Source organism: Mobula hypostoma, chromosome 12, assembly GCF_963921235.1.
Source record: "Mobula hypostoma chromosome 12, sMobHyp1.1, whole genome shotgun sequence".
NCBI lineage: Eukaryota > Metazoa > Chordata > Chondrichthyes > Myliobatiformes > Myliobatidae > Mobula > Mobula hypostoma.
Window position 1 is genome coordinate 73,867,217 of NC_086108.1, and position 25,054 is coordinate 73,892,270.

Here is a 25,054-nt window from a genome sequence, read left to right on the forward strand (position 1 = left end):
GACTGGGCAAACAAGTGATCTTGGATTTGGAGTACAAGAAGGTTTACTGGGCTAAGAATAATATTTACAGCATGTGGGAACCTTCACTGCATTTTAAACTGGAAAGTCAATTTAAATAGAGAAGTAGAAAAAAAGCAGCAAGTGGTTGGTAACACAGCATTCATTTCCATTCAACAGAACATAGATCATTCAAACTGAAATTAAAGTTCAGAATGAAATACATTTATAGCATAAAATATAGTTTGCTTCTATTAATAGTAAGCTTGCTAGTCATAGGTTTGACAGAGCCAAAGTTTGCAATGGATAGCTTTAATCATCAGTATTTAAAGTTAGCATCAGCAAAAGGCATTGCCAGGAATTTCCTTATATCAGAATTGCAAATAAACCATCTAGATTTGACTGTCTGACCATTTTGCCACTTATAATGATGATCATTAAATTTCTAGCTGAATGAACAACATGCACATAGATAGATAACTGATTTCAACACCACATTAGACAATAGTTAGCTCATTCATCATTATATATATCTCATGCATGGGATGTCATTTTATTTTCCTCTGTTTTCCTCACCGCACTGAATTCAGAAGAATATTTCATCCTCGGTAGGAGTTTGAAATTATGTAACTTTTCTTCACAATTTTTACCACTTGACAAACAGAAAATGACTCACATAACTAATGCTTCAAAATCTGCTGTCTATTTTTGAATGATGACCATCATGTTTAAAACTGGAATTGCAAAGCACCCACAAACATTGTTACACAATGAATATGGTCCCAATAAATCTGAATGAGTAGCAGATCATAAGTTAATGTGTGAACTGCACAATTTTTTTTATGATTAATTGTATTTGGTCATAATCAATGAGTTGTTAGTGGACTACTAAAATATAATCTTGGTCAAAGTATTCTTAATTCAATTTTTTTTAAAAAGAGATAACCTATCCCAAATGGTCCTGCTATTGGTATAAAATTTAAGATCCATTAAAATAAAAGAGGAACTTCAAAAACCTGGAAAGACATGTCTGGCAAGGAGCAAAATGGGAACATGAGAGTGAAGGCAAAAGGTTTTGTTCATAAAGACATTGCAAAAACTTCACAGATAAATGAGAAACACACTGACATTACAAAATTTGAATATAATGTGTTGAACACGACAAGAGGAGGCTGAAATAATGAAGCTAACATCTTTAAAAGCGGATAAGCTGCTAAGCCTCCAATCCTCTTTGGCTACAGGCATAATGGTATTAGCCTGGAAAACAGCTGACAGGATATGATTGTTTATAAACAGGTAAAGAGATAAGCCAAAACTATACAGTCGACGATCAAACACTTGTGATTGGCAAATTACTGGAAAAAGTTCTCAGGTACAGAAAATCTGCATTCAGAGATGCTCAAGTTAACCAAGGCAAGTCCACATGGATTTTGTTGAGCAAAGATCTGTTGGACGAATAAGTGAATATTTTTGAAGACGTGACAAGGAGGATTCAAGTTCAAGTTTAAATTCAAGTTCAATTATTATTCAAGCATACACATGATTACAGCTAAATGAAACAGCGTTCCTTTGAGGCCAAGTGGCAGAACATTGTACTAAGTCAAACAGAGCACGAGGCACATATAGTACTTATAGTTACGATATCTGAAAAATTGCCACAAATAAAAATTAATGTAGCCCAAGATCCTGAGTGTCATGACCTCTAGTTTGATGGTGCATGGGATGTTGTCCTAAAGCTATGTTTTTGCAAGAACAAATACACAGTGGTACTCATCACATGCTGGAGCAGTTGCAGACAAATGCAATCCAGCCTGCCTTCCACCAATCGAACATTGAAGAGCAGCACCAATAGGAGGAGCCAGCCCCAACTCAGCATGGACTTCAGCGTGCCCGCCGCACTTCTGCTCTCTCCCACACTGCCTCCGGTGTCTCTTCCCCTAGGTGGCTGCAACTTGAGGCATAAAAGCCTGGTACATACAACAACCGAGGCCACGCAGCTTCCCCACCATCGGTAACTCAAATGCACCAGTGAACCGGACTTTGAATATTCTACATTACCAATCTCCAACAGGGTCTTGTGACTACAAGAAAAACAAACACGACTGTCATTTGCACTGTTTGTTTAACTGACAGCTAACTCCTTGGGTGGCTGTAGCAGATGGCAACACAGAATGCAAGAAGCCCAGCTCCACTGCTATCAAGAAACTCACTAGTGGGTAGACATGCATTTGAAGTTCTTAATATCCAGAAGTGTCCTGCAATCATAATAAAGACATAAAGGACAAGGACTTTTGTTTGAACCCAAAGAGGCCACTGTGATTGAGCACGCTGCCATCTTACCGGGAAGTGCATTTTATGCAAGCTTTGTGGATCTTAGCAAGGATTATGATAAAATCCTACAATGGGAGATTAATCACTAAAGTGAGAATTCATGGGTTCCAAGTGAAAGCAATAACTTGGATCAAAAATTGGCAAAGTGGAGTAATACAAACTGTAATGGTTATTGGCAACTGTAGTATACATCACGCAAAATGCTGGAGGAACTCAGCAGACCAGGCAGCATCTATGGAAAAAAAAATACAGTCCTGCCGAAGGGTCTCAGCCCAAAACATCGACTGTACTTTTTTCCACAGACGCTGCCTCGTCTGCTGAATTCCTCCAGCATTTTGTATTTGTTGCTTGCATTTCCTCCATCTGCAGATTTTCTCTTGTTTATCAAATTGAGTACATTACAGTTGTGCAGAACTTTTGACTATTGTAAATATGGCTGATTTATAGGGGGCCATGATTCCATGCCTACTGAAAATAACAAAATGGACAGTGCACCTAACACTAAATAAGAAGGTTCTTCTATAGCAAAGACATGTTAGGTGGGCACTAAACAACCAAATAGAAGCAAATATGGAAGGAAGGACAAATAAACTAAGATGAGAAGTGAAGAAGTGGAGAGAAACAGAGCATTCTTGGAGGAAAGTGAATTAAATACTTTTCCGTCAAATGGATTATGGGAGCCTGGAACACCTGGCCTGAACGGGTAGTGGAAACAGAAACCTTCATTATTTTTAAAACATTCCCGAGTAAGCATTTGAAAAGATGCAACTTGACAAGGTTACCAACCTAGAGCTGGGTAATGGAAGGCAAGACAAAAACTTGCCTTTTAACTCTGTGTTCATGTTAACCATCAAGCAGTTTATTCATCTACATTAATCCCATTTACTTGTTCCTCAGTTTTCTATGCTATAGTGATTCAAGTATATATCTACCTATTGTAAGCTTTTACTCTATCATCCCCATCAAGCAACGTGCTTCAGATTTTAACGCCTGGATAAAAAATTCTTCCTTATTTCCCTTCTAAACTTTATGCCCTCATTTTAAATCAGTTCCTTCTGCTATTAGATACCAATACCTTGGGGAAAAGCTTCCTATGAACTAATCTATACATGCCCCTCAATTTTGTATAGCTCAATATGTTCTTCCACTCAGTCTTTTCTGCTCCAAGGACAACAAACCCAACCTATTCAGTATTGGGTCAAGAGGCCCTTCCTACTGTAAGCAGTGACAGAAATTACATCAAAATTCTTTGGAGTTTAAGAGGAGGAGGAATGAACTTACAGAAACGTACAAGGTTCTAACAGGGAGGATGTTGAGATATTTCTACTAATAGGACAATCTCAATCAAAAAGATGCTGTGACAATATTAGAGACAGCCATTTAAAATTGAGATGCATAGAAACTTCACAAAGGATATTAAATCCCTGGAGGTGTCTGAAATATCAGGGAATCGAAAGCTATTCAATCAATGGGTTGATGAGAGCAGGGCAGTACACATTGTCTATATTGACTTCAGTAAGGCCTTTGATAAAGTTCAGTATGATAGACTGCTATGGAAAGTTAAATTGCAAGGGATCCAAAGAGAACTAACTAATTGGGCGCACATTTGGCTTGATAGTAGGAAGCAGTAAGTGATGGTGGAAGGTTGTATTTTGGACTGGAAGCCCAGGACAAGTGGTGTTCCTCAGGGCTTACTAGTAGGACCATTGCTATTTTTCCACCCATGGTGTCACGAGTAGAGGTTTGTGAACAAGGCTTTGGCAAACTGGCCCTCATCGATCAGGTCTCTAAGTATAGAAGATGTTATGTTGCAGTTGTACAAGCCATTGATGATGCAGCATTTACCTATAAAGGGCACGGAGGAGATTACCAGGACTTGAGAGACTGAGTTATGGAGAAAGGTTGAGCAGGTTGGGATTGTTTTCACCGGAGCATAGGTGAATGAGGGGTGTTCTTACAAAAGTGTGTAAAATAAAGATTGGTATAGATAGTCAATGCATACAACTTCATGAAATCAAGAAGCAGGAAGCATAGGTTGAAGGTGAGAGGGGAGTGATTTATTATGAATCTGAGGGGGCAATATTTTCACCCAGAATAGTCAGTATATGGAATGAGCTGTAAGAGGAAGTGGTTGAAAAAGGTATAGTAACAACATTAAAAGGTACTTAGACAGGTAACAGTTTCCGAAAGCTTTAGAGGAATATAGGCTAAATCTAGGCAAATGGGACTGGATTAAATGAGCCTGTTTCTATGCTGTATGATTTTATGCTATACCTAGTTCACACAGAAGAGGGGATGAGGGCTGGGACATCAGCCATGGTGATATTGAATGGCAGGGAATATTTGAGGGGCTGAGGGGCTAAGTGGCTTAATCCTGCTCCTATTTCTTACACTTTCATGCTCTAATGTTCTTCAATGCAAGATTCCTAGTTTACAGCTCAGTAAATCTAAATGAACAACCTTCTTCAACAGATGTGACTACTCTGTATCCATAAACACAAAATCAATTATAATCCAAATTAGTGAACAGTTTGCCAATACATAATTGAGTGTTAATATAATTTTGATTTGTCATAACCACCAACAACATGCCACTGAAAATACTCGGATGCAGATATACCTAGAGGGAAAAAGATGGAAATATGGAGGAAGAGGAGGACAAGGTTGAGGCCATAACCTGAAACCTTATCAAAAAACATTGCATTTTGAGACTTCTCATCCAGCACTTGTACACATGGGTTAGCACCAAGGCTTAAAACTTTTTCAAAAATAGAGGTTCAGAGAAGGGTGGGAGAAACTAAACAATTAAGGTTCCTGAACTTTATCTATTCACAATTTAGTGCGTTAAACCTTTTCCTACTGTTTGAAATATCACCCCAACACAAATTCTGTTAGAAGGTAGACCCTAGAATAGTGCCTGTTATTCAAACCACCCCACTGGTAATCAGTGTTTGCACAGTTATTGGGAAAAACAAACTACAAAAGCAAAAAAAGAAAAATTCATTTAAACACTGACAGATAAAACCTTAACCAAACTTGGACTTCTACTTAAATTGGTCAACTTTTTAAAAATTAAGTCTTGTGAAATCAGCACTGCGTCAGTGAGCACCATTAAATAAGTGAATGAAGAAACCTTTTCTTTGTTAATCATTTTGCATTATACTTTTCCATGAATTATATCACACATACATTACATAAGCATATAACATATGATTATCTTTTTCCTATGAAGTTGCCTATTTGTGCAATTCAGTACCCAACAAACTTATGAAGTTTCTGTTCATTTTATGCCATTATAAATTTGGAGCAAACTATTCAGGTTTGCAGTGCAGAGTGAATTTAGCAGAAAAATATGTTGGTATTGATCTTCCTGTGGTTGAGTTAAGCTTTGTGAAAAAAATGACAAAACCTGTTTAAACAAGCTGAGCTACAATTGTTCCTGATGGCATTCATTCACTTTTACTAGCTGCAGCACATTCGTCAGATGGTTTTCAATGTATTCCGATATGCAGATAGGGCAGACTAAGTTGGAATCTTGTGAGTCAACAATATTTGATCATATTTAAGCATATTTTTAGACCATTCTGAATGATAATTTTCACATAAATATATCCATTGAGGTACTTTACTTATGGTTCTTAATTTTATAGTATAAATTGAATTCTTGATCAATAATTTCTTGCCATTTTTTTCAATATAATTAACCATATAACAATTACATTACACGAGGTATTTCCTCCTGTCCAAAACATGAGTTAACTACAGATCCAGAAACATTTCAAACATATAAAATAGTTTTAATGGATTCATGTGCGTCTTAGTCATTGACTAAAGAAGCCACAGAATTACTAAGCGTCAATAACACCCACAGTGGTGGAGAATTTAACAGATTAAATCAGCATGTACACCTCTTTAAAAAAATTATTTGATCAGTGTATGAATTATATTGATAAAATACACAATATCTTTAAATCCATTTGATAAGACATCCAACTAAAAGCAAGGAAGTTAAATTTACAGAGATCTTACTGGATCCGCAAGCGTGGGGCCCCAAGTCCTTCCCGTCTCTTCTTCATTGCTGGATTATCTAACACCTTCACAGACAGAGAACATAAGCTGTCCTGGTAATACGAACATAAAACTGACATCACTCAGGAAAATACTGGCAGCTGTGTTTTGTGCAATGGAAGCAGTCAGTACAAGTTTGTTCAACCCTCACAGGAAATCAGGATATCTTATGAACCATCAGAGTCACCCATTACATGGTTGAGAGAATAAAATGTTCACATTCAGAAGTTGCCAGACTTGTTACAATCAATTCCTCTTCATCCCAAGCATACTCATGCTATAACATTCAAAATTTAAAAAGCAAATGAACTAATCCCTTCAACTCATGCAGAGGATCTATCAATCTACAGACTAACAGCATAACAACTCGAGCTAAAATTAGAAAGCAACAGCCACCTGAATGGCAGTACTTTGAATTTAAACAAACCAATCCAAACTGTTGTCCGGATTCACTTTGGGGCACAAGAGATTTCAGAATCCCATTAATCGTCAGAGATCTAGGGAACTAGTATACAAAAGGTAACATGCCCAATAGATGTGTTAATATTACAAATACTCTATCCAAAATGCGAAAGTTTAGGAAATAATTATCCATGGGTTGATATTCAAACCAAGTAGTACATAAGTAAACATTTACTTAAAAATTGTAAATGCTTTTACATTATTTACTAAAATAAATCTGTTGCCAACCATTTGGCTTCAGTGTGCTTTATTTTTAAAGATTTTGTATTTAAAGCCAGTTACAGTGTAGATATGTAAATAATATAGAAATTAGAATATCAAAACTTCAATAAATCATGTACAATTTGAAGCTATGTCAAGCTTCAACATGTACCCTACTGATAAAAAGAATCAAATAATCCATAAGGATCTATTTTGTGGTCTCTTTTAAGGGATTAAGTTGTAATTTGCAGTTAGTACAGGAATTTCAAATTGAGGCCTTATTCTGCATGAACAAACAAAATATCGTTATCCAACTAGATATTTTCCTCAGTAACAGGTCTACTGTATCATTTTGGACACTTTCAGAGAAGAACAGCAGCACTAGCCTGAGCAACACAAACAAAATGCTGGAAGAACTCAGAAGTCAGGCAGTATCTATGTAAATAAATAAACAATTGACATTTAGGGCCGAGACTCTTCTCCAGCACTTGAAAGGGAGAAGATGCAAAACCAAAAAGGGCAGGGGGAAGTGATAGGCAGGTGAGGAGTGGTAAGAGGCAAGAGTGGGGAATAGAATAGGAGGGAAGGGGGAAGGGAAAAATTACCAGAAGGAGAAATCAATATTTGTGTTATCAGGTTAGAGGCTACCCACACAGAAAATGAGGTGCTGCTCCTCCACCCTGAAAGTGGCCTCATCGTGGTACAGAAGGCTATGGACCGACATCTCGGAACTGGAAATGAAATAGAAATCAAAATGGTTGGCTACCAGAAAATTCTGCTTTTGACAGATGGAGTGGAGGTGCTCAAAGTGGACCACAGTTTACGATAGGCCTCACCAATGCAGACATGGCCCCCCTTCGGGAGCACCAAACACAATAGACAACCCCAGGAGATTCACAAGTGAAGGAGGTAGAAGTGAGCAGTGCAGGGTAAGGGAACTATGAGTTTGGTAGCTGTGGATGGGAGTTCTCCAGAGCTGATGAGGCCAATGATGGTGTCAGAGACAATTTTCTGATGGTCCAGAGTGGGGTCTTCTTCATGGGGTAGGTAAGAAGCAGTACCCGAGAGTTGCCACATGGCCTCAGCAAGGTAGAGATCAGTCCGTCACACAACAACAGCACCCCATTTGTCTGCAGGTTTGATGCAAAGAGAGTGGAGGGCAGTGTATTCAGAGGGAGTAAGGTTTGAGGAGGAGGGAGGAGTGCTGAAGTTGAGCCCGTTGATGGCTCATCAGCAATTTGAGATGATAAGATCCGGAGTAGGCAGGGAACCAGGCAGAGACCCACTTACCTCAGATGCAGCACAATGATGCACAGCTCAGGAAGCTGGAATCTAGGGGAGTCTGTTGGGCGAACAAGATTTTATGGAGGTGGGGGGAGGGGGAAGCAACAGAAGTTAATTGTACAAATGAGAACTGATGACACAGGTAGAAAACCGTTGAGATCCTGCAAAGTGAATATAGGGAGTTTGTCAGAAGGTTAAAAAAAAATCCCTAGGATTGTAATCTCTGAATTAGTGTCCCATGCACTAGTAACTATAAGAGTAAGGGGAAAGGCAAACAAATGTGTGGCACATCTGGTAGGAACTTAGTTTTTTGATCGTTGGTTATCAAGGGATATTGTGGTCTTGTTAAGAAGTCGTATATCAGATGTAAGCCTAATGTTCAGACCAGTGAACATCATTCTATTACTTTCAAGACAGTAAGAGAAAAAGATAGGACTGGCCCACAAGTTTAAGTCCTAAATTGGGGCAAGGCAAATTTTGATGGCATTACACAAGAAGTTGTGAAGGTTGATTAAAAGAAGGCCTATACGCAGGTAAGGGTAAAGCAAGTAGTGAGATAGGAACAGTTTAGGGGCACTAAGTTCCTGTAGGAGTGAAGGGAAAGGCTGGCAGCCCTGTCTATTCTCTTACTGTGAATCTTCCCTTTAGTTCTTTCAACCCCTCCACATTTTGAACCTTAGAAATTCCTTAAATCCTTAACTCGTTCCAATGTCATCCTAACTCAGTTTTCCTCTCCAATGATGTCATTTGATCTGCTGAGTACTTTCACATTTTGTTTTCATTTCAAGTTCTCAATATCAAAATAGCTTTTATAAATTGATATTGGACAGGCATTTGGATAAAGTAATGCAAAACAGCAGTACTTAACAAAGCACTTGAGTAATCTATAATAAAAAGAGAACCAGGTACAAATAGTCAGCTGGTCAGGTAGCATCTGTTTAGAAACAAAGTTAACATTTAAGATTAACAAGCTCAGAAATGAGCTGAAGATAAAGTAAGTTATGACTTAGATAGAAAGTGAGAAGGGGAGAAAACAAAGTGAATGGTCCATAATAGGATGGAAGGTCTTGCATACATACACTATACATATGAAGCAGGAATAACAGCTCAGATAGACTAATCTTAGTTTTATTCCATGTCCTGAGATAAAATATTGTCTTCTACCTAATCACAAAATCCCTTCAGTTCTTACTTCATTTCCTTGCATTACCTGCATGTAAGAAGCGTTTATATCTCTGATTATTTCCAGCTTTCTCTTCACAAATGCTATCAAACCGGCCAAGTATTTTCAGTATTTTCTGTTTTTATTTCAGATTTCCAAAATTCACAGTTTACTGTACTCTTTTGTGGAAATATCTAAACACTCAAACTTAGACAGCACACAATCTTTTGTATGGATGATTTCAAACTTAACCCATGACAGCATCAACCAACATACAAAAACAAATACATCATAATTTGGAAATCTCCAAAATCTTATCAGAATATTTAATTTTTATTAAAGAAAGTTGCATGTACTCATTGAACGTGCACTGATAGCAAACATCTCTCACTTCAGTCTACTCAAAAGTCAACTCAAAAGGTAATTTTCATTTCTTTTCATCAATTCCCCTGTACCTAACTTAGCATTTGATACCCTTATAAGAGGATCATTTTGGAGCATTATTATTCAATAGGTTTAATTGGCCACATTTGGAACAACAGACTAGCATGGTTTTCCAAAAGGAATACATTTACTGAAGAAAATCAATTACCTGATTAACCTATGAGGAATGAACCTTTCTGATATATGTAAAGACAAGCATGTTTTTAATACCAAGTTTTGTATATTAATGCCATTTAAGAAACAATACTATTTTCTTTTAAGCAAGCCCTTTGAAAATAGAGCACCACCAAATACTGAAAAACATGGAAAAAATTCAAAGTATGCTGCAGCATTTATGATAATCAATGACTAATTAGTCACAACATAATGAAGAAAGCCTTCAGTCTATGATGTTCATGAAGCAATGTCCACAAAATTAAGAGAGACCTTGAAAGCATATAAAGGCTTTTTCCAATTGTCTCAAAAGAGCAAAATAACTTGGCCATTATAGTGACATAGTTTCGTATTTGCAAACACCCAAAATTGTTTTGATTCTCCTCAGCTTTGTGAAGCCCAAACATAAAGCAGTTCAAAAGAAAGTATATTATACTACAGGCAGTAATTTACTTTCACTGCAGATAAAATAAACAAAACAAAGATATAGATACCTACCTCCTGAGGTTTCCATGCTGCCTCATTTGCTCAGAGCATGTCCTTAAGTCTAGCACTGTAATATAAATGGAATGACAGATTTGGAGAGGCATTACAAAAAGCTTAAATTTGATGGATTTGTAGTGCCAATGCCCCTTGGAGTCCCTCACAAAATATGAGGATAAGCAAAAATATGTTGAAAGCAACAGGGTAGTATTTTACACACAGAATCACATATTGAAATTAGACCTATGGGTTTCCACCAGGGCTGCATGAAGAATTTTCAACTGCTACACTTATCACTGGATAGAACATCAGACTAAAGAACTATATTCAGAATGGCCATAGAATAATTGCAAAATAGACTGCCTTCAAGATGTGAGAAAACATGAGGCAGGAGGGACATTGCAATCTCTTGTACGTCTGGGCAACCCTCTATGAATCATCGGCCTTAATTATCTCAATCAAGGGAAAATGTGCAGATGCTGGAAATTCAAGCAAAACACACACACACACACACACAGAAAATGCTGGAGGAAATCAGCAGGCCAGGCAGCAACTATGGAAAAGAGTACAAACAATCAACATTTTGGACTGGAGAGAAAAAAAAAGGAGGAATCAAAGTAAAAAGGTGGAGGGAAGAGAGGAAGAAACACAAGGTGATAGGTGAAACTTGTGGGGGGGCATTAAGTAAAGAGTTGGGAAGTTGATTTGTTGAAAGAGATACCAGGCTGGAGAGGGGGAGATCTGATAGAAGGCAGAAAGCCATAGAAAAAAGGAGGAGGAGCACCAGAGGGAGATGATGAGGTGATAAGGTGAGAGGGGGAAATGAGAATTGGGGATGGTGAAGGGTGGAGCATTTACGGAGCATTTTGAGAAATCAATGTTCATGCCATCAGGCTGGAGGGTCACCAGACAGAATATAAGGTGTTGCTCCTCCAACCTGAGTGTGGCCTCATCATTACGATAGAGGTGGTCTTGAACTGACATGTCAGTAGAGGAATGGCAAGTGGAATGAAAATGGGTGGCCACTGGGAGATCCTGCTTTTTCTGGTAGGTGCTTGGTGAAGCAGTCTCCCAATCTATGTCAGGCCTCACCAACATACAGGAGGCCACATCAGGAGCACAAGATGCTGTAGATGAGCCCAACAGACACATAGGAGAAGTGTCATCTCAACTGGAAGGACTGTTTGGGATCCTGAATGGTGGTGAGGGAGAAGGTCCTGGTGGCCACCCATTTTAAGTCCACCTCCCTTTTCTATTCCAAAATGGTAGTTGTGTGGCTTCATCTACTGCTGGAATGAGGCCACACTCTGGTTGGAGAAGCAACACCTTATATTCCATCTGGGTAGCTTCCAACCTAATAGCATGAACATCGATTTCTTGAACTTCCAGTAATGATCCCTCTCCTTCTCTATTCCTCATCCCCTTTTCTCTCTCTCCTTGCCTGCCCTTCACCTCCCTCTGGTGCTCCTCCCCTTTTTCTTTCTTCCATAGCCTTTTGTCTTCTCATATCAGATTTCCTCTTCTCCAGCCCTGTATCTCTTTCACCAATCAACTTCCCGGTTCTTTACTTCACCCCTCCCCTGACACCTGGAAATGATTCCTAGCAAAATCTAACCCAAGTAAAAACACTTCTAATGTGAAATTTGTTCATGAAAAGCATGTGCAACTTCTAGATTTTTATTTCCTTTCAGATAAAGAAACATTCTCATTTTCAAATGCTGCTTTACCCAGAGAATTGCAACATTTCTTCTGACTTGCAAATGGGCAAGTACAATTTACCACGATAAAATAGTAAGTGGACAGAATTTGTGAAGTAAAATATATAGAGCAATACCTCAAACAAGAAGGTTTTATGACATACGGCATTTCAGCTCCTATCTGTCAGCCTAAAGGTTATCCACATGATTTGTTAATTGTTTCTCTATTCCAAAATTTGCACATTTCAGGTTTCCAGCATACAGTGAATTTGGTAATGCTCAGGGAAATACAACTACACAAAGCTATTCATTAATTTTAAAATTTACTTCATTTTTCTGAAATAAATCTCATCACTTGGCGTGTGAAAAGTGAATACTGATGCCACTAAATAGCAACTAATCTACCTTAATCAATCTCTGTGTAGGTTTCTGTATTACACCTCAATTCTTTCCCCAGCTCTAAGGAAGGTTGATGTCTGGGAATATTGATTGATTTTTCTTTCCATGGATGCTGCCTAACTGGCTAAGTTCTTCAAACACAAATGGGAGAAGACCTGCAGATGCTGAAAATCCAAGCAATACACACAAAATGCTGGAGGAACTCAGCAAGCCCCAGGAAAGTAAACAGTTGATGCTTTGGGCCGAGACCCTTCATCATTTTTTGTTTCAGAAGCCAGTAGCCATATTTTCTTTTTCCCAACGGCAGAACCATTATAACTTTAATATTTGATGGCAGCAATACATTCAACATTCTGATTATAAGGAGTAAAAAGCAAAAAATGCTAAATTTTAAAAAAACGGAAGCTGCAAACTTGAAATAAAAGCAAATTACAAGAAATATTTAAGAGGTCAATGACCCTTCAACATTACAAATTCCCTAGAACTTTATATTCATCTGTCGGTTGCCCTTCCCCCTCTGCCAAAATTGACCAATTAAGACTCTTCCCCTTCATTGAGCTCATAAAGATCTGTTGCCCACCACCCATGACATGAGCCTATGCCTTTCATATCCTGGGCAGCTGCAACATTTTTTTTGCATTAACTACAATTATAAATTTAAATCTACAATGCTGAGTTGCTATTATAGTAACTTCCACTGCTGTTACAGGTTTCCCCCGCCATCCGAAGGTAGAGCGTTCCTATGAAACGTAAGCCGAAATGTCATAAAGCGAAGAAGCAATTACCATTTACTTATATGGGAAAATTTTGTGAGAGTTCGCAGACCCAAAAATAACCTACCAAATCATGCCAAATAATGCATAAAACCTAAAATAACAGTAACATATAGTAAAAGCAGGAATGATATGATAAATACACAGCCTATATAAAGTAGAAATATTTTTCCACAATCATTGCCGGCACTGTTCTCCGTAGCAAAAATCTCACGCAAGTGCTGTTGGCAAAAAAACGCTCTCCAGTAACTTTTAAGTTATGAAGCTGCCAAATCATGCCAAATAACACATAAAAATATACAGCTGATATAAAGTAGAAATAATGTATGTACAATTTAATATCACTTACCGGAATTGGTTCAGCGCCGAGCACACTGATGATGGTGTGTTAGGCTGAGTCATCGCTGGTTGGGGTGGTGCAGTGGCCCCCGCCCTCCGGGCCGCCGACCGATACATTGCCGTGAAGCATGCAGGGGTGCAGCGGTAGCCGGGAGGCACCCAGCACATCTTTGAGAAAAAAGCCGAAATAAACATGCTAATTAATTAGGTGCCGCCTGACACATAAATGTCGGCCCAGATCAGAGGCAATGCAATCGGCAATCACCTCTGATCTGGGCCAACAATTACATGTCAGGCGGCACCTAATTAATTAGCAGGTTTATTTTGGCTTTTTTTTTAAAGATGTGCTGTGTGCCTCCCAGCTACTGCTGCATTCTCCGCGAATCAGTATCTGTTCGCGGCCTGGGGGTTGTGGTGGTGGGACACTGGGGTGTCATCTCGTCATTTGTTTCCATTAGAGCAGACAGCTCATCTTCTCCTATGACTGCCCACCTCGATGTCAAAGGTCGAGATTCGTCATCTGCTGTGGCTGATGTGGAAGGCTTGCTTGACTGCTGAGCCTCACGCATTTTTCTATCATACAGTTCCTTGTAAGCACTCAAACCATCCTGCAAATATCCCCTAAACCTACGTACCCTTTCAAAATTAAACTCGTACTTTATCATTGTAGCGAAAATCTCACGCAGTTGCTTCACGTTCATTTCGCTAATGAATTCGGTTTCGATTGTTACCCTTTCCTCTTCCAATTGCATCAGCTCTTCATCTATCAGTTCTTGGTCATGGGATGCCAAAACCTCTTCAACATCATCTTCGTCAACTTCCACAAGCCAAACTCACATTGTCCTTACTTCGTTCACCACCATCAAAACGCTCAATTACGTCTAGTTTTACGCTAAGTGTAACACCCTTACAAGCTCTTTCAGGCTTTTCCAACACCTTAGAACTCATCTTGCTAATGGCTGCTCAATGCAACGTGCTTAAGCAATGTTGTTCCGAATCTGGGGGAGAGCGGCTGCTCGGGGTACGCGCTGCCTTTTATCACGCGCTGATTATTTTCGTAACAGTAAAAACACCTTCTGTTAGCGAAAATAGGGAACTAATGTAGGTCTTTCATAACAGTGAGGTTTCGTAAAGCAAACATTCGAAAAGCGGGGGACACCTGTAATACCATTTTAAGTTCCTACATGTTAAAACATCAGGGAAAAAAAAGACATGTTTTCTGAATGAGATTAAGCTATTACAGATTATTACTCAGTAAAAGGTGCATGTATGTGCAAATTTTAGAGATGCCCCACAAACTATTTCTTATATACACCATTATCAGAGGACTACACATGAAGGAAAAAGAAAGCAAAGTTTTCAAATCTGTCTCCCAACTAATTACTAACAAAGATCAGCGGATTACCTGGATTGATAATTAAAAAGAATGCAAGTTAAGTCAATTCCAAAACAAGAATCTGAACTGGAATACTAAATTACAATCTTGTAGATATCAATTCATGAATGGCCATTATCACAGTTGTTTCTAGCAACTTTCAGTTTAGAGTTTCAGTTATAATAACATCAATGTAAGAGAGAATTCTCAAATTAGAACAATCAAACAGAATGTACAAATTGCAGATTTGTTTTGAAACAAACTGGAGTCAGAATTCATTGGAGATCCAATGTCTATATCAAATTTATCTACAAACAATTTGATTAACACAGCAAATGGAGGCCGAAAGCTTATATTCTGGGGGAGAGATGCAAGAAAATACAGCGAAATATTTGCCCTGAATTAGCTATATCAAAATGAGAATGAAGAAACAGTGTAAGCAACCTCAGGTAAGGCAGCTATTGCTCTCCAAGTTACAGTGCCCCACTAATAATTCCTGCTGTACCACTATTTTCAAACTGCTGCATTTGTGTTGGAAACAAAACAAAACTTGGCACAGAAAGTTAATTCTTGACATTTCAAGCCTAAATTCTCTTCTAGAAATATAATGTTTCTTGCTGCAGTCAACCAAGTTCATTGCCACACCTCATCAGTATTATCCAATGCAGAACTTCCTGATCTAATCCACCATTTTATTCCCTCTAGCTTAATCCACTTCATTTTTTGCTTCTGTGTCCAGTTGAGTTTCAGAAACCTGAGCACCAAATCCATGGTGACACTCGACAACCAGAGGAAATGTTATGTATCATAAGATCAGAAGTGTGTATTGACGTTCACTGATGATTGCACAATGCTCAACACTATTCATAAGTCCTCGGATCATGGATCAATACACATCAAATGCGCAAGACATGGACAATATCCAGACCCAGGGTGATAGGTGAAAGGTCATAATCACGTTACACAAATGACAAACAATGATGATGTCCAACTAGAGAAAATCTAGTGGTCACTTGCTTAGATTCAAGGACATTACTGTCACTGAATTCCCTCTATCAAACACTGTATCATCAACCAGAAACCGAACTGGAGTAGCCATAAACACAATGTGACTACAAGAGCAGGCAAAGACTCAGAATCCAGCAGTGAGTAACTGACTTTCTAAATCTGCTGGATAAATGATTCTTCATTTACAAAAAAAAAAATCAAGAAACTCAAATTAAACAGGACATAGCAGACCTACTCATCTACCCCTGCAGAATCGTGGCAATACACATAGTGGCAACAGTTTGTACTATCTACAGGATTGACTGCAGCAACTCACCAAGTCCCCTTTAAGCACCTTCCAAACCCAAGGCCAATGAAAAACATGGAAATACCACCAAATGAATTTTTCTTCCAAGCCACAGAGTTTCCTGGCTTATAAATACTGAATATCACTCCCTTTTCACCTCTGACTGCGTTCCTGTACATGGTTCTAACTCCATAATCAAGTTCACAGACGACACCACGGTGGTTAGTCTGATCAGAGGGAATAACGAGACGGCCTACAGGGATGAGGTCCAGTACCTGGCCACGCGGTGTGCCAACAACAACCTGGCCCTTAACACCCAGAAGATCAAGGAGATCATTGTGGACTTCAGGCTTGCTAGGAGCCACACTCACGCCCTCATCTACATCAACGGAGCTGTAGTGGAGCGCGTATCAAGCTTCAAATTCCTTGGTGTCCATATTTCTGAGTATCTCACCTGGTTCCTGAACTCCTCCATCCTGATCAAAAAGGCACAACAGCACCTTTATTTCCTGCGGAACACCAAGAAAGCTCACCTCTGTCCCAGGATACTGACGGACTTTTACCACTGAGAGCATACTCACAAACTGCACCTCAGTGTGGTATGGCAATTGTCCCGTATCAGACCGCAAAACACTCCAGCGTGTGGTGAAAACTGCCCAGCGGATTATCGGCACCCAATTGCCCACCATTGAGAACATCTACCATAAACACTGCCTGGGCAGGGTGATAAGCATTATCAAGGATGCATCTCACCCTAACCATGGACTTTTTACTCTCCTCCCATCCGGTAGGCGCTATAGGAGCCTCCGCTCCCGCACCAGCAGGCACAGGAAGAGCTTCTTCCCTGAGGCTGTGACCCTGCTGAACCATCACAGCGCTAAGCAGTATTGCACCCATATTGTACTGTCTCAGAACTTTTATATTTGTGTGCTGTAGTATTTACTTTTTTTTCCACAGTTATTTTGTAAATAACACTATTCTTTGCATTTCTGGTTAGAGGCTAACTGCATTTCATTGGCTTTGTATCTGTACTTGGCACAATGACAATAACGTTGAGTTGAATCTAATCTAATCAAATCACTAATTCAGAATAACTGGCACCTCCTCCCTAACACCATTATGGATATACTATACCTCTAGACTGTAGCGGTTTAAGAAGGCAATTCACCACCATTTAGGAATTTGGGGATAGAAGCACAAATGTTGGCTCAGCCTGTGAAGTCCACATCTCTCGAATTAAAATAAATCAACTGTGAGTATCTGCTCTCCAAGAGAGATGCAAGGAATCCAATTGGACTCTCTCAAAGGACAGGGAATGAACTAATAGTTATCTTACAATCTACATTAACAGATAAGAGCAATCATTTTGCTGGATGTGGTTATTTGCCACCAATTCAAACTATAATTAACCTAGAAATTACAAACCCTGAACTGTAAGAGTATCCTAATAACTGAAAGCAACATGTTTTGAATGGTCCCAGTAAACATTCATTCCCTCCACTGGTGCGCTGTGATAGAAATGACTTAGAAAATATACGACAGTTACTTATTTAGGTTACCTCTCAAAACATAAACTAACCACAAAGCAGGACATGTGCAGCAGGTGTCTGGAGATACTAGTGCCTGCATGTCACATATTATCTTCAGTTGGAAATACATCACTGGTTCTTCATCATTGCTTGGCCTAAATCCCAGAACTCCTGACCCAAAGGCATTGTAACCTCCATGCAGAGGTTCAAAAGGCTGGCTGGCTCACTGCTGCCTTCTGAAGAACAACAGGGGAAGTGCAATTAATAACAGGCCCTGCCAGCAATACCCACACGGCTAAAAATGAATAAAGGAAAATAAAACCTCCCCTCCACGGACTCTGCCTACACTTCTTGCTGTCTCAGATAAGCAGCCAAATAATCAAAGAACACACCCATCCTGCATGATCTCTCTTCTCCTCCACCCTCCCGCCCCCCCCCCAATCAGGAAGAAAATATAAGAGTCTGAGTGTACATACCACCAGGCTCAAGGACAGCTTCTATCGTGCTGTTATAAGACTATTGAACAGTCCTGCAATAGGATAAGATAGACTCCTGACCTTACAATTTAACTTGTAATGGCCTTCACCTTATTGTCCACCTACAATGCACTTTCTCTGTAAATGTAACACTACGTTGCATTGTACTACCTCAATTCCCAGTGGCAATGAAATGATCTGTTTGGATTTCATGGAAAGTTTTTCATGTATCTTGGTACATGTGACAATAATAAACTGATTTACAGATTTAACTGCACCAATTGTCTGCTACAAGTCCTACAATGCTTCAAATTCTTAACAGTGCAAGCAGTACATTATTTCCTTTTTGTTTACCCAGTCAAATCATATCAAGTACAGAAATCAATAAAAGTTAACCCATTCTACAGTCATTTTTTGACCATTTCATATCCCACAATTCCAATCATCAGATGTACTGTTGCTTACTGTGTTCATCTTGGTCATAGAGTAATAGAGCCATAGAAAAGTACAGCACAGAAACAAGCCTTTCAGCCCATCTAGTCCATGCCAAACCATTTAACCTGTCTACTCCCATTGACATGCACTAAGATCATAGCCTTCCAAATCTAACCATCTATGTACCTATCCAAATTGCTCTTAAACATTGAAATCAAGCTCGCATGCATCATTTGTCCTGGCAGCTCATTCCACACTCTATCAACCCTCTGAATGAAGAAGTTTCCCCTCATGGTCCCCTTAAACTTCTCACTTTTCACCCTTAACCCATCACCTCTAGTTGAAGTCCTCAGTGGAAAAAGTCTGCTTGCATTTACTCAGTCTATGCCTCTCATAATATTTTATACATCAATCAAAGCTCTCGAATCTCCTCTATCCTCAACACCATCTCTTTTTTGCTGCAATTTTAACAGCTCATACTTTCAACTCAACTTTAAAAACAATAAATATAAGCATATTTCTGTTGAATGTGGTAGAGGCAGTTTGAATCACATATCTGGGACAATAGCTTCTGTGTTGCCTGCAGCTGAATCCAGCTCAGATTAAAAATTCTCTTTTCATTTGATTGTTAGGATATGGCTTACTAAAGCCAACTTCCTATGGATGGCAGAAGTTGTCAGATTTTTTTGCGTTATTCTGTCTCTTTCTTCTCCGTCATCTATGCCTTTTCCCATCCTCCTGGTTTCTTTCTTCCATTGCACAGCTTGTTTCTCTTTTTCCTTTCTCCCACAAACTTAGTGGTGTTAAGAATTTAAGAACGTAGCCCACTTTATTCTTATTTACACTTATAACACATACACTCTTCCCAGGATTTTCACACCACTGCCTCCATCATTTCAATTCATTTATTCATTTTCTGGTTCTGTACGTATTCCATCTCCCAATTGACAGAGTTGCAGGGAGAAGTCAATGAAATTTGGAAAATTTAAAGTGCAGGTCACCATGTGTACATTATTCAGAGTTGCTTATGGTGTCTTTCCATTCAATGTGTTTAAAGTTCAAAAGTTCAGAGTACAAAGTAAATTTATTATCAGAGTATGCACACGTAATCATATACTACCTTGAGATTCATTTTCTGATAGGCATTCAGAAGTACAACAGAACCAATGAAAAACCACACACTACAAAGATGGACAACCAACCAATGCACAAAAGAAAACAAACTTGTGCAATTACAAAAAAAGGGGAAAAAACCAAAATAGCACTAATAAATAAATAAGCATTAATGTTTATTTTTGAACAAATCATTGCAAAGCCAATGAATTTAAGAAGTCGGACAGTTTGGTTACCACCAGGCTGTACCATTGGTTGATCTGTCTGTCCATTCTCCCACCAACATTATCAGTATTATCAGTTGATTTCTATTGTGATTGTGATTCAGCAGGGCTTAGGTCTGCTTGTCGGTATTTGTATCTAGAGAGCTGCTCATTATTTTATTTAGCAAAGCGTTAAGCACGTTCTGATTCCCAAGAGCAGCAGGAAAAGCACATCACATGGTGCAAATGCCTGGTGAGCTTCAATGCAGAAAGCTTCATCAAAAACATTCCAATGAAGTACCTCATGCCTTTACTGGCATTGCAGAAAAGCAATCATGCTAGCATGATTAACTGATAGTAAAGCCAGACTGATTCTATCTGCCAAAATGCTTTCAATCACAAGTTCAATCACTTTCACACTCAGCTGTCAACATCCATCCACAGTATTATCTCCAGAAAGTTTGCTAGCAAAAAGCCAAACGCAAAAATCATAAAATATTCTTTAAATATGACAAGATCCTAAGAAAACATGGACCATTTCCCATAATCTCAGCAGGCACTTCCGAGAAAAGACAGACATTGATGTTAAAAGTCATCAACATCAATTCATCAGCACATACTTTTGCCTTGTGAGGAAAAGAATTTACAGGAAGAAGTCCTCAAACCCAGCACAAAGTTCACAATCCACCAGATCTGCCTGTATGCTTTTAAGACATGAACCACTTACAACAGGCACATCAAAGCAATGGAGAAATACCACTAACAATGTTTCTGTATAATCCTCTACCTTTACATGCAAGATGTGAACTCACATAAACATCCTCTCAAAGCCAACATCCCAAAGATTCTCTACCCTTCAAAGTAAAAGAGCATTCAGAATTGGTGAAGAACACAAAGAAACATAACGGAAATGCCAGAAGAAGCACACCGCCACCCAGATACTCCACTTGCCAACTCAGTCAAGAGCCTCCCAGCTGATCTGAGTAGAGTCTGCCAGACTCACATTGGTCTTACCAATTATCTCAAAGCTAACAGAAAGGAGAGAAAGCAAGTCATCCCAAGCAATTCCCTACATAATAATTAGATATGTTCCAATTACAGGAGAGATCCACCAACATTAACTCTGCAAATCCTCCAAATCCAACAAACACAAAACTGAATGTATGTAGGCTCAGGCCTTCACCTTGACGTTCTTCCCCACCTCAACAGTTCCTGCTTTTCCACGTTGAGCTTTAAAAGAGCCCACCAATAGGTTGAATTGATTTTCTCATTTATTCTGTAGCAAATAGCATTACCTAGCCATAACAGCAACTTCCTTTTATCAACAGTGTTTTTTAAGACTTGTGTTAGTTATTTTCTACACTCCACATACAGTATTTTCCAATTGATACCAAAAGGCCAAGTTGTAAACAAGTACTTTTAATACATATAATGCCCATCAACTTTTATTGCACATCAGGAGCCAGAGCATATCAAAAAATGGGCAGATGGAACATAGCTATGAATTCCATCATTATGCAGGAAGAGCGTGGTGGGTAAAGGGACCAGGTGAGGACCACAGGAAAAATATATGCAGATGGAGTGTGGTCAGCATCACAAGTGTCTGGGTAGGGTCAGGAGCTGTGCAGCAGCAGATTAATTGGGAACATGGGTAAGTATGCATATAGACATACTTACATATAGACATAGGAGGGATATTATGGCTGAGAGAAGAGGATATTAGGACTGAAGAGAGAAAGCCTTGGAGAGGACCAGTGTGTGTCAAAAGTTGCATTTAACTATATCTGCTATATAATGACAATAGTTATGCTCTTAAAAAAAAATAAGTGTACAGGTGCTTTTTAATTCATTTTGTTAAACCGAGTATTGTTTAATTGTACAAGAAGATTTTGCTTTAGTTACACAAAAAGCTCTATAAAACTATTTTCTCATAGAAACATCAAAACACAGAAAACCTACAGCACAATACAGGTCCTTCAGCCCACAATGCTGTGCCGAACACTTACTTAGAAATTACCTAGGGTTACCCATAGCCCTCTATTTTTCTGAGCTCCATGTACCTATCCAGGGGTCTCTTAAAAGACCCTATCGTATCTGCCTCCACCACCATTGCCAGCAGCTTATTCCACGCACTCACCACTCTCTGCATAAAAAAAAACTTACCTCTGACATCTCCTCCATATCTGCTTCCAACCACATTAAAACTGTGCCCTCTCCTGTTAGCCATTTCAGCCCTGGGAAAAAATCTCTGACTATCCACACAATCAACGCCTCTCATCATCATATACGCCTCTATCAGGTCACCTCTCATCCACCGCCGCTCCAAGGAAAAAAGGCCAAGTTCACTCAACCTATTCTCATATGGCGTGCTCCCCAATCCAGGTAACATCCTTGTAAATCTCCTCTGCACCCTTTCTATAGTTTCCACATCCTTCCTGTAATGAGGTGACCAGAACTGAGCGCAGTACTCCAAGTGGGGTCTGACCAGGGTCCTATAAAGCTGTAACATTACCTCTCGGGCTCTTAAACTCAATCCCACAGTTGATAAAGGCCGATGTACGGTATGCCTTCTTAACCACATAGTTAACCTGCGCAGCAGCTTTGAGTGTCCTATGGACTCCAACCCCAAGATCCCTCTGATCCTCCACACTGCCAAGAGTCTTACCATTAACACTGTATTCTGCCAACATATTTGACCAACCAAAATGAACCACCTCACATTTATCTGGGTTGAACTCTATCTGCCACTTCTCAGCCCAGTTCTGACTAGAGTTTCAACAGCCTTTGTACACCAGGGTTCCTGTACTCTACCATCTTTTCCCTGTCTCATTGGAACGTACCTATGCAGAACTCCACACAAGTATCCCCTGAACATTTGCCACATTTCTGCTGTACATTTCCCTGAGAACATCTTTTCCCAATTTATGCTTTCAAGTTCCTGCCTGATAGTTTCATATTTCCCCTTACTCCAATTAAACACTTTCCTAACTTATCTGTTCCTATCCCTCTCCAATGCTAAGGTAAAAGAAATAGAATTATGATCACCATCTCCAAAATGCTTTCCCACTGAAAGACCTGACACTTGACCAGGTTCATTTCCCAATACCAGATCAAATGCAGCCTCTCCTCTTGTAGGCGTATCTACATATTGTGTCAAGAAACCTTCCTGAACACACCTAACAAACTCCACCCCATCAAAACCCCTTGGTCTAGGGAGATGCCAATCAATATTTGGAAATTTTAAATAGCCCACCATGACGACCTTGTTATTAAGCAACACACATCAAAGCTGCTGGTGAACGCAGCAGGCCAGGCAGCATCTCTAGGAAGAGGTACAGTCAACATTTCAGGCCCTGTTATTATTACACATTTCCAGAATCTGTCTCCCTATCTGCTCCTCTATGTCCATGTTACTATTGGGTGGTCTATAAAAATCACCCAGTAGAGTTATTGACTCCTTCCTGTTCCTAACTTCCACCCACAGAGACTCCTTAGACAATCCCTCCATGACTTCTTCCTTTTCTGCAGCCATGACACTATCTCTGATCAGCAGTGCCACGCCCCCACCTCTTTTGCCTCCCTCCCTGTCCTTTCTGAAACATCTAAAGCCTGGCATTCTAAGTAACCATTCCTGCCCTCGAGTTAACCAAGTCTTCGTAATGGCCACAACATCATAGCTCCAAGTACTGATCCACGCTCTAAGCTCATCCGCTTTGTTCATGATGTTTCTTGCATTAAAATAGCCACATCTGAAACCATCGGTCTGAGCGCATCCCTTCTCTATCACCTGCCTATCCTCCCTCTCACACTGTCTCCAAGCTTTCTCCATCTGTGAGCCATCTTCCTCTGTCTCTTCAGTTCAGTTCCCACCACCCAGCAATTGTAGTTTAAATTCTCCTCAACAGCCTTAGCAAACCTCCCTACCAGGATATTGGTCCCACTCGGATTCAAGTGCAACCCGTCCTTTTTGTACAGGTCAACCCTGCCCCAAAAGAGGTCTCAATGATCCAGAAATCTGAATCCCTGCCCCCCATTCCAATCCCTCAACCACGCATTTATCCTCCACCTCACTCTATTCCTATACTCACTGTTGTGTAGCACAGGCAGTAATCCAGAGATTACTACCTTTGAGGTCCTGCTTCTCAGCTTCTTTCCTAACTCCCTGTAGTCTGTTTTCAGGACCCCTCCCCGTTCCTACCTATGTCGTAGGTACCATTATGTACCACGACCTCTGGCTGTTCACCTCCCCATTTCAGGATATCGTGGGCACGATCAATAAAACCTGGGACACTGGCACCTGGGAGGCAAACTACCATCTGCATTTCTTTCCTGTGTCCACAGAATCACCTGTCTGACCCCCTAACTAGAGAGTCCCCTATTACTGCTGCCTTCTTCCTTTAACTACCCTCCTGAGCCACAGACTCTGCCAGAGGTGCAGCCACTGTTGCTTCCCCGAGGTAGGCCGCTCCCTCCAACAGTACTCAAACAGGAGTACCTATTGTTAAGGGGGACAGCCACAGGGGTACTCTCTAGTATCTGACTCTTGCCCTTCCTTCTCCTGACTGTTACCCACTTACCTGTCTTCCAAGGCCCCAGTGTGACTACCTGCCTACAGTCCCTCTCCATCACCTCCTCACTCTCCCTGACCAGACGAAGGTCATCTCCAGTTCCCTAAGCCGGTCCTGAAGGAACTGCAGCTCGACGCACCTGGTGCAGATGTGGCCTTCCGGGAGGCTGGGAGTCTCCCAGACTTCCCACATCTGACACCCAGCACAGAACACCGGCCTCACAGACGTACTTCCCGTTTCTATCCTTCACAGGTAACCTACCTCACCT

The 25,054-nt window shown here is 40.0% G+C and overlaps 1 protein-coding gene across 6 annotated transcripts in view; it reads right to left on the minus strand.

The window, feature by feature from the left end:
* The window catches only part of mast2 (microtubule associated serine/threonine kinase 2), a 457,841-nt gene that overhangs the window by 224,141 nt on the left and 208,646 nt on the right, over nt 1-25,054 (minus strand). Inside the window, exon 1 of one of the 6 annotated variants that reach the window (XM_063064395.1) lies at nt 10,601-11,050. The exons of the other annotated variants lie outside the window; for them this stretch is intronic. Coding sequence (XP_062920465.1) covers nt 10,601-10,692 — 92 coding nt within the window. The 5' untranslated portion in view covers nt 10,693-11,050. Of the gene's footprint in view, nt 1-10,600; nt 11,051-25,054 lie in introns of those variants that run through there. 6 annotated transcript variants of the gene reach the window in all.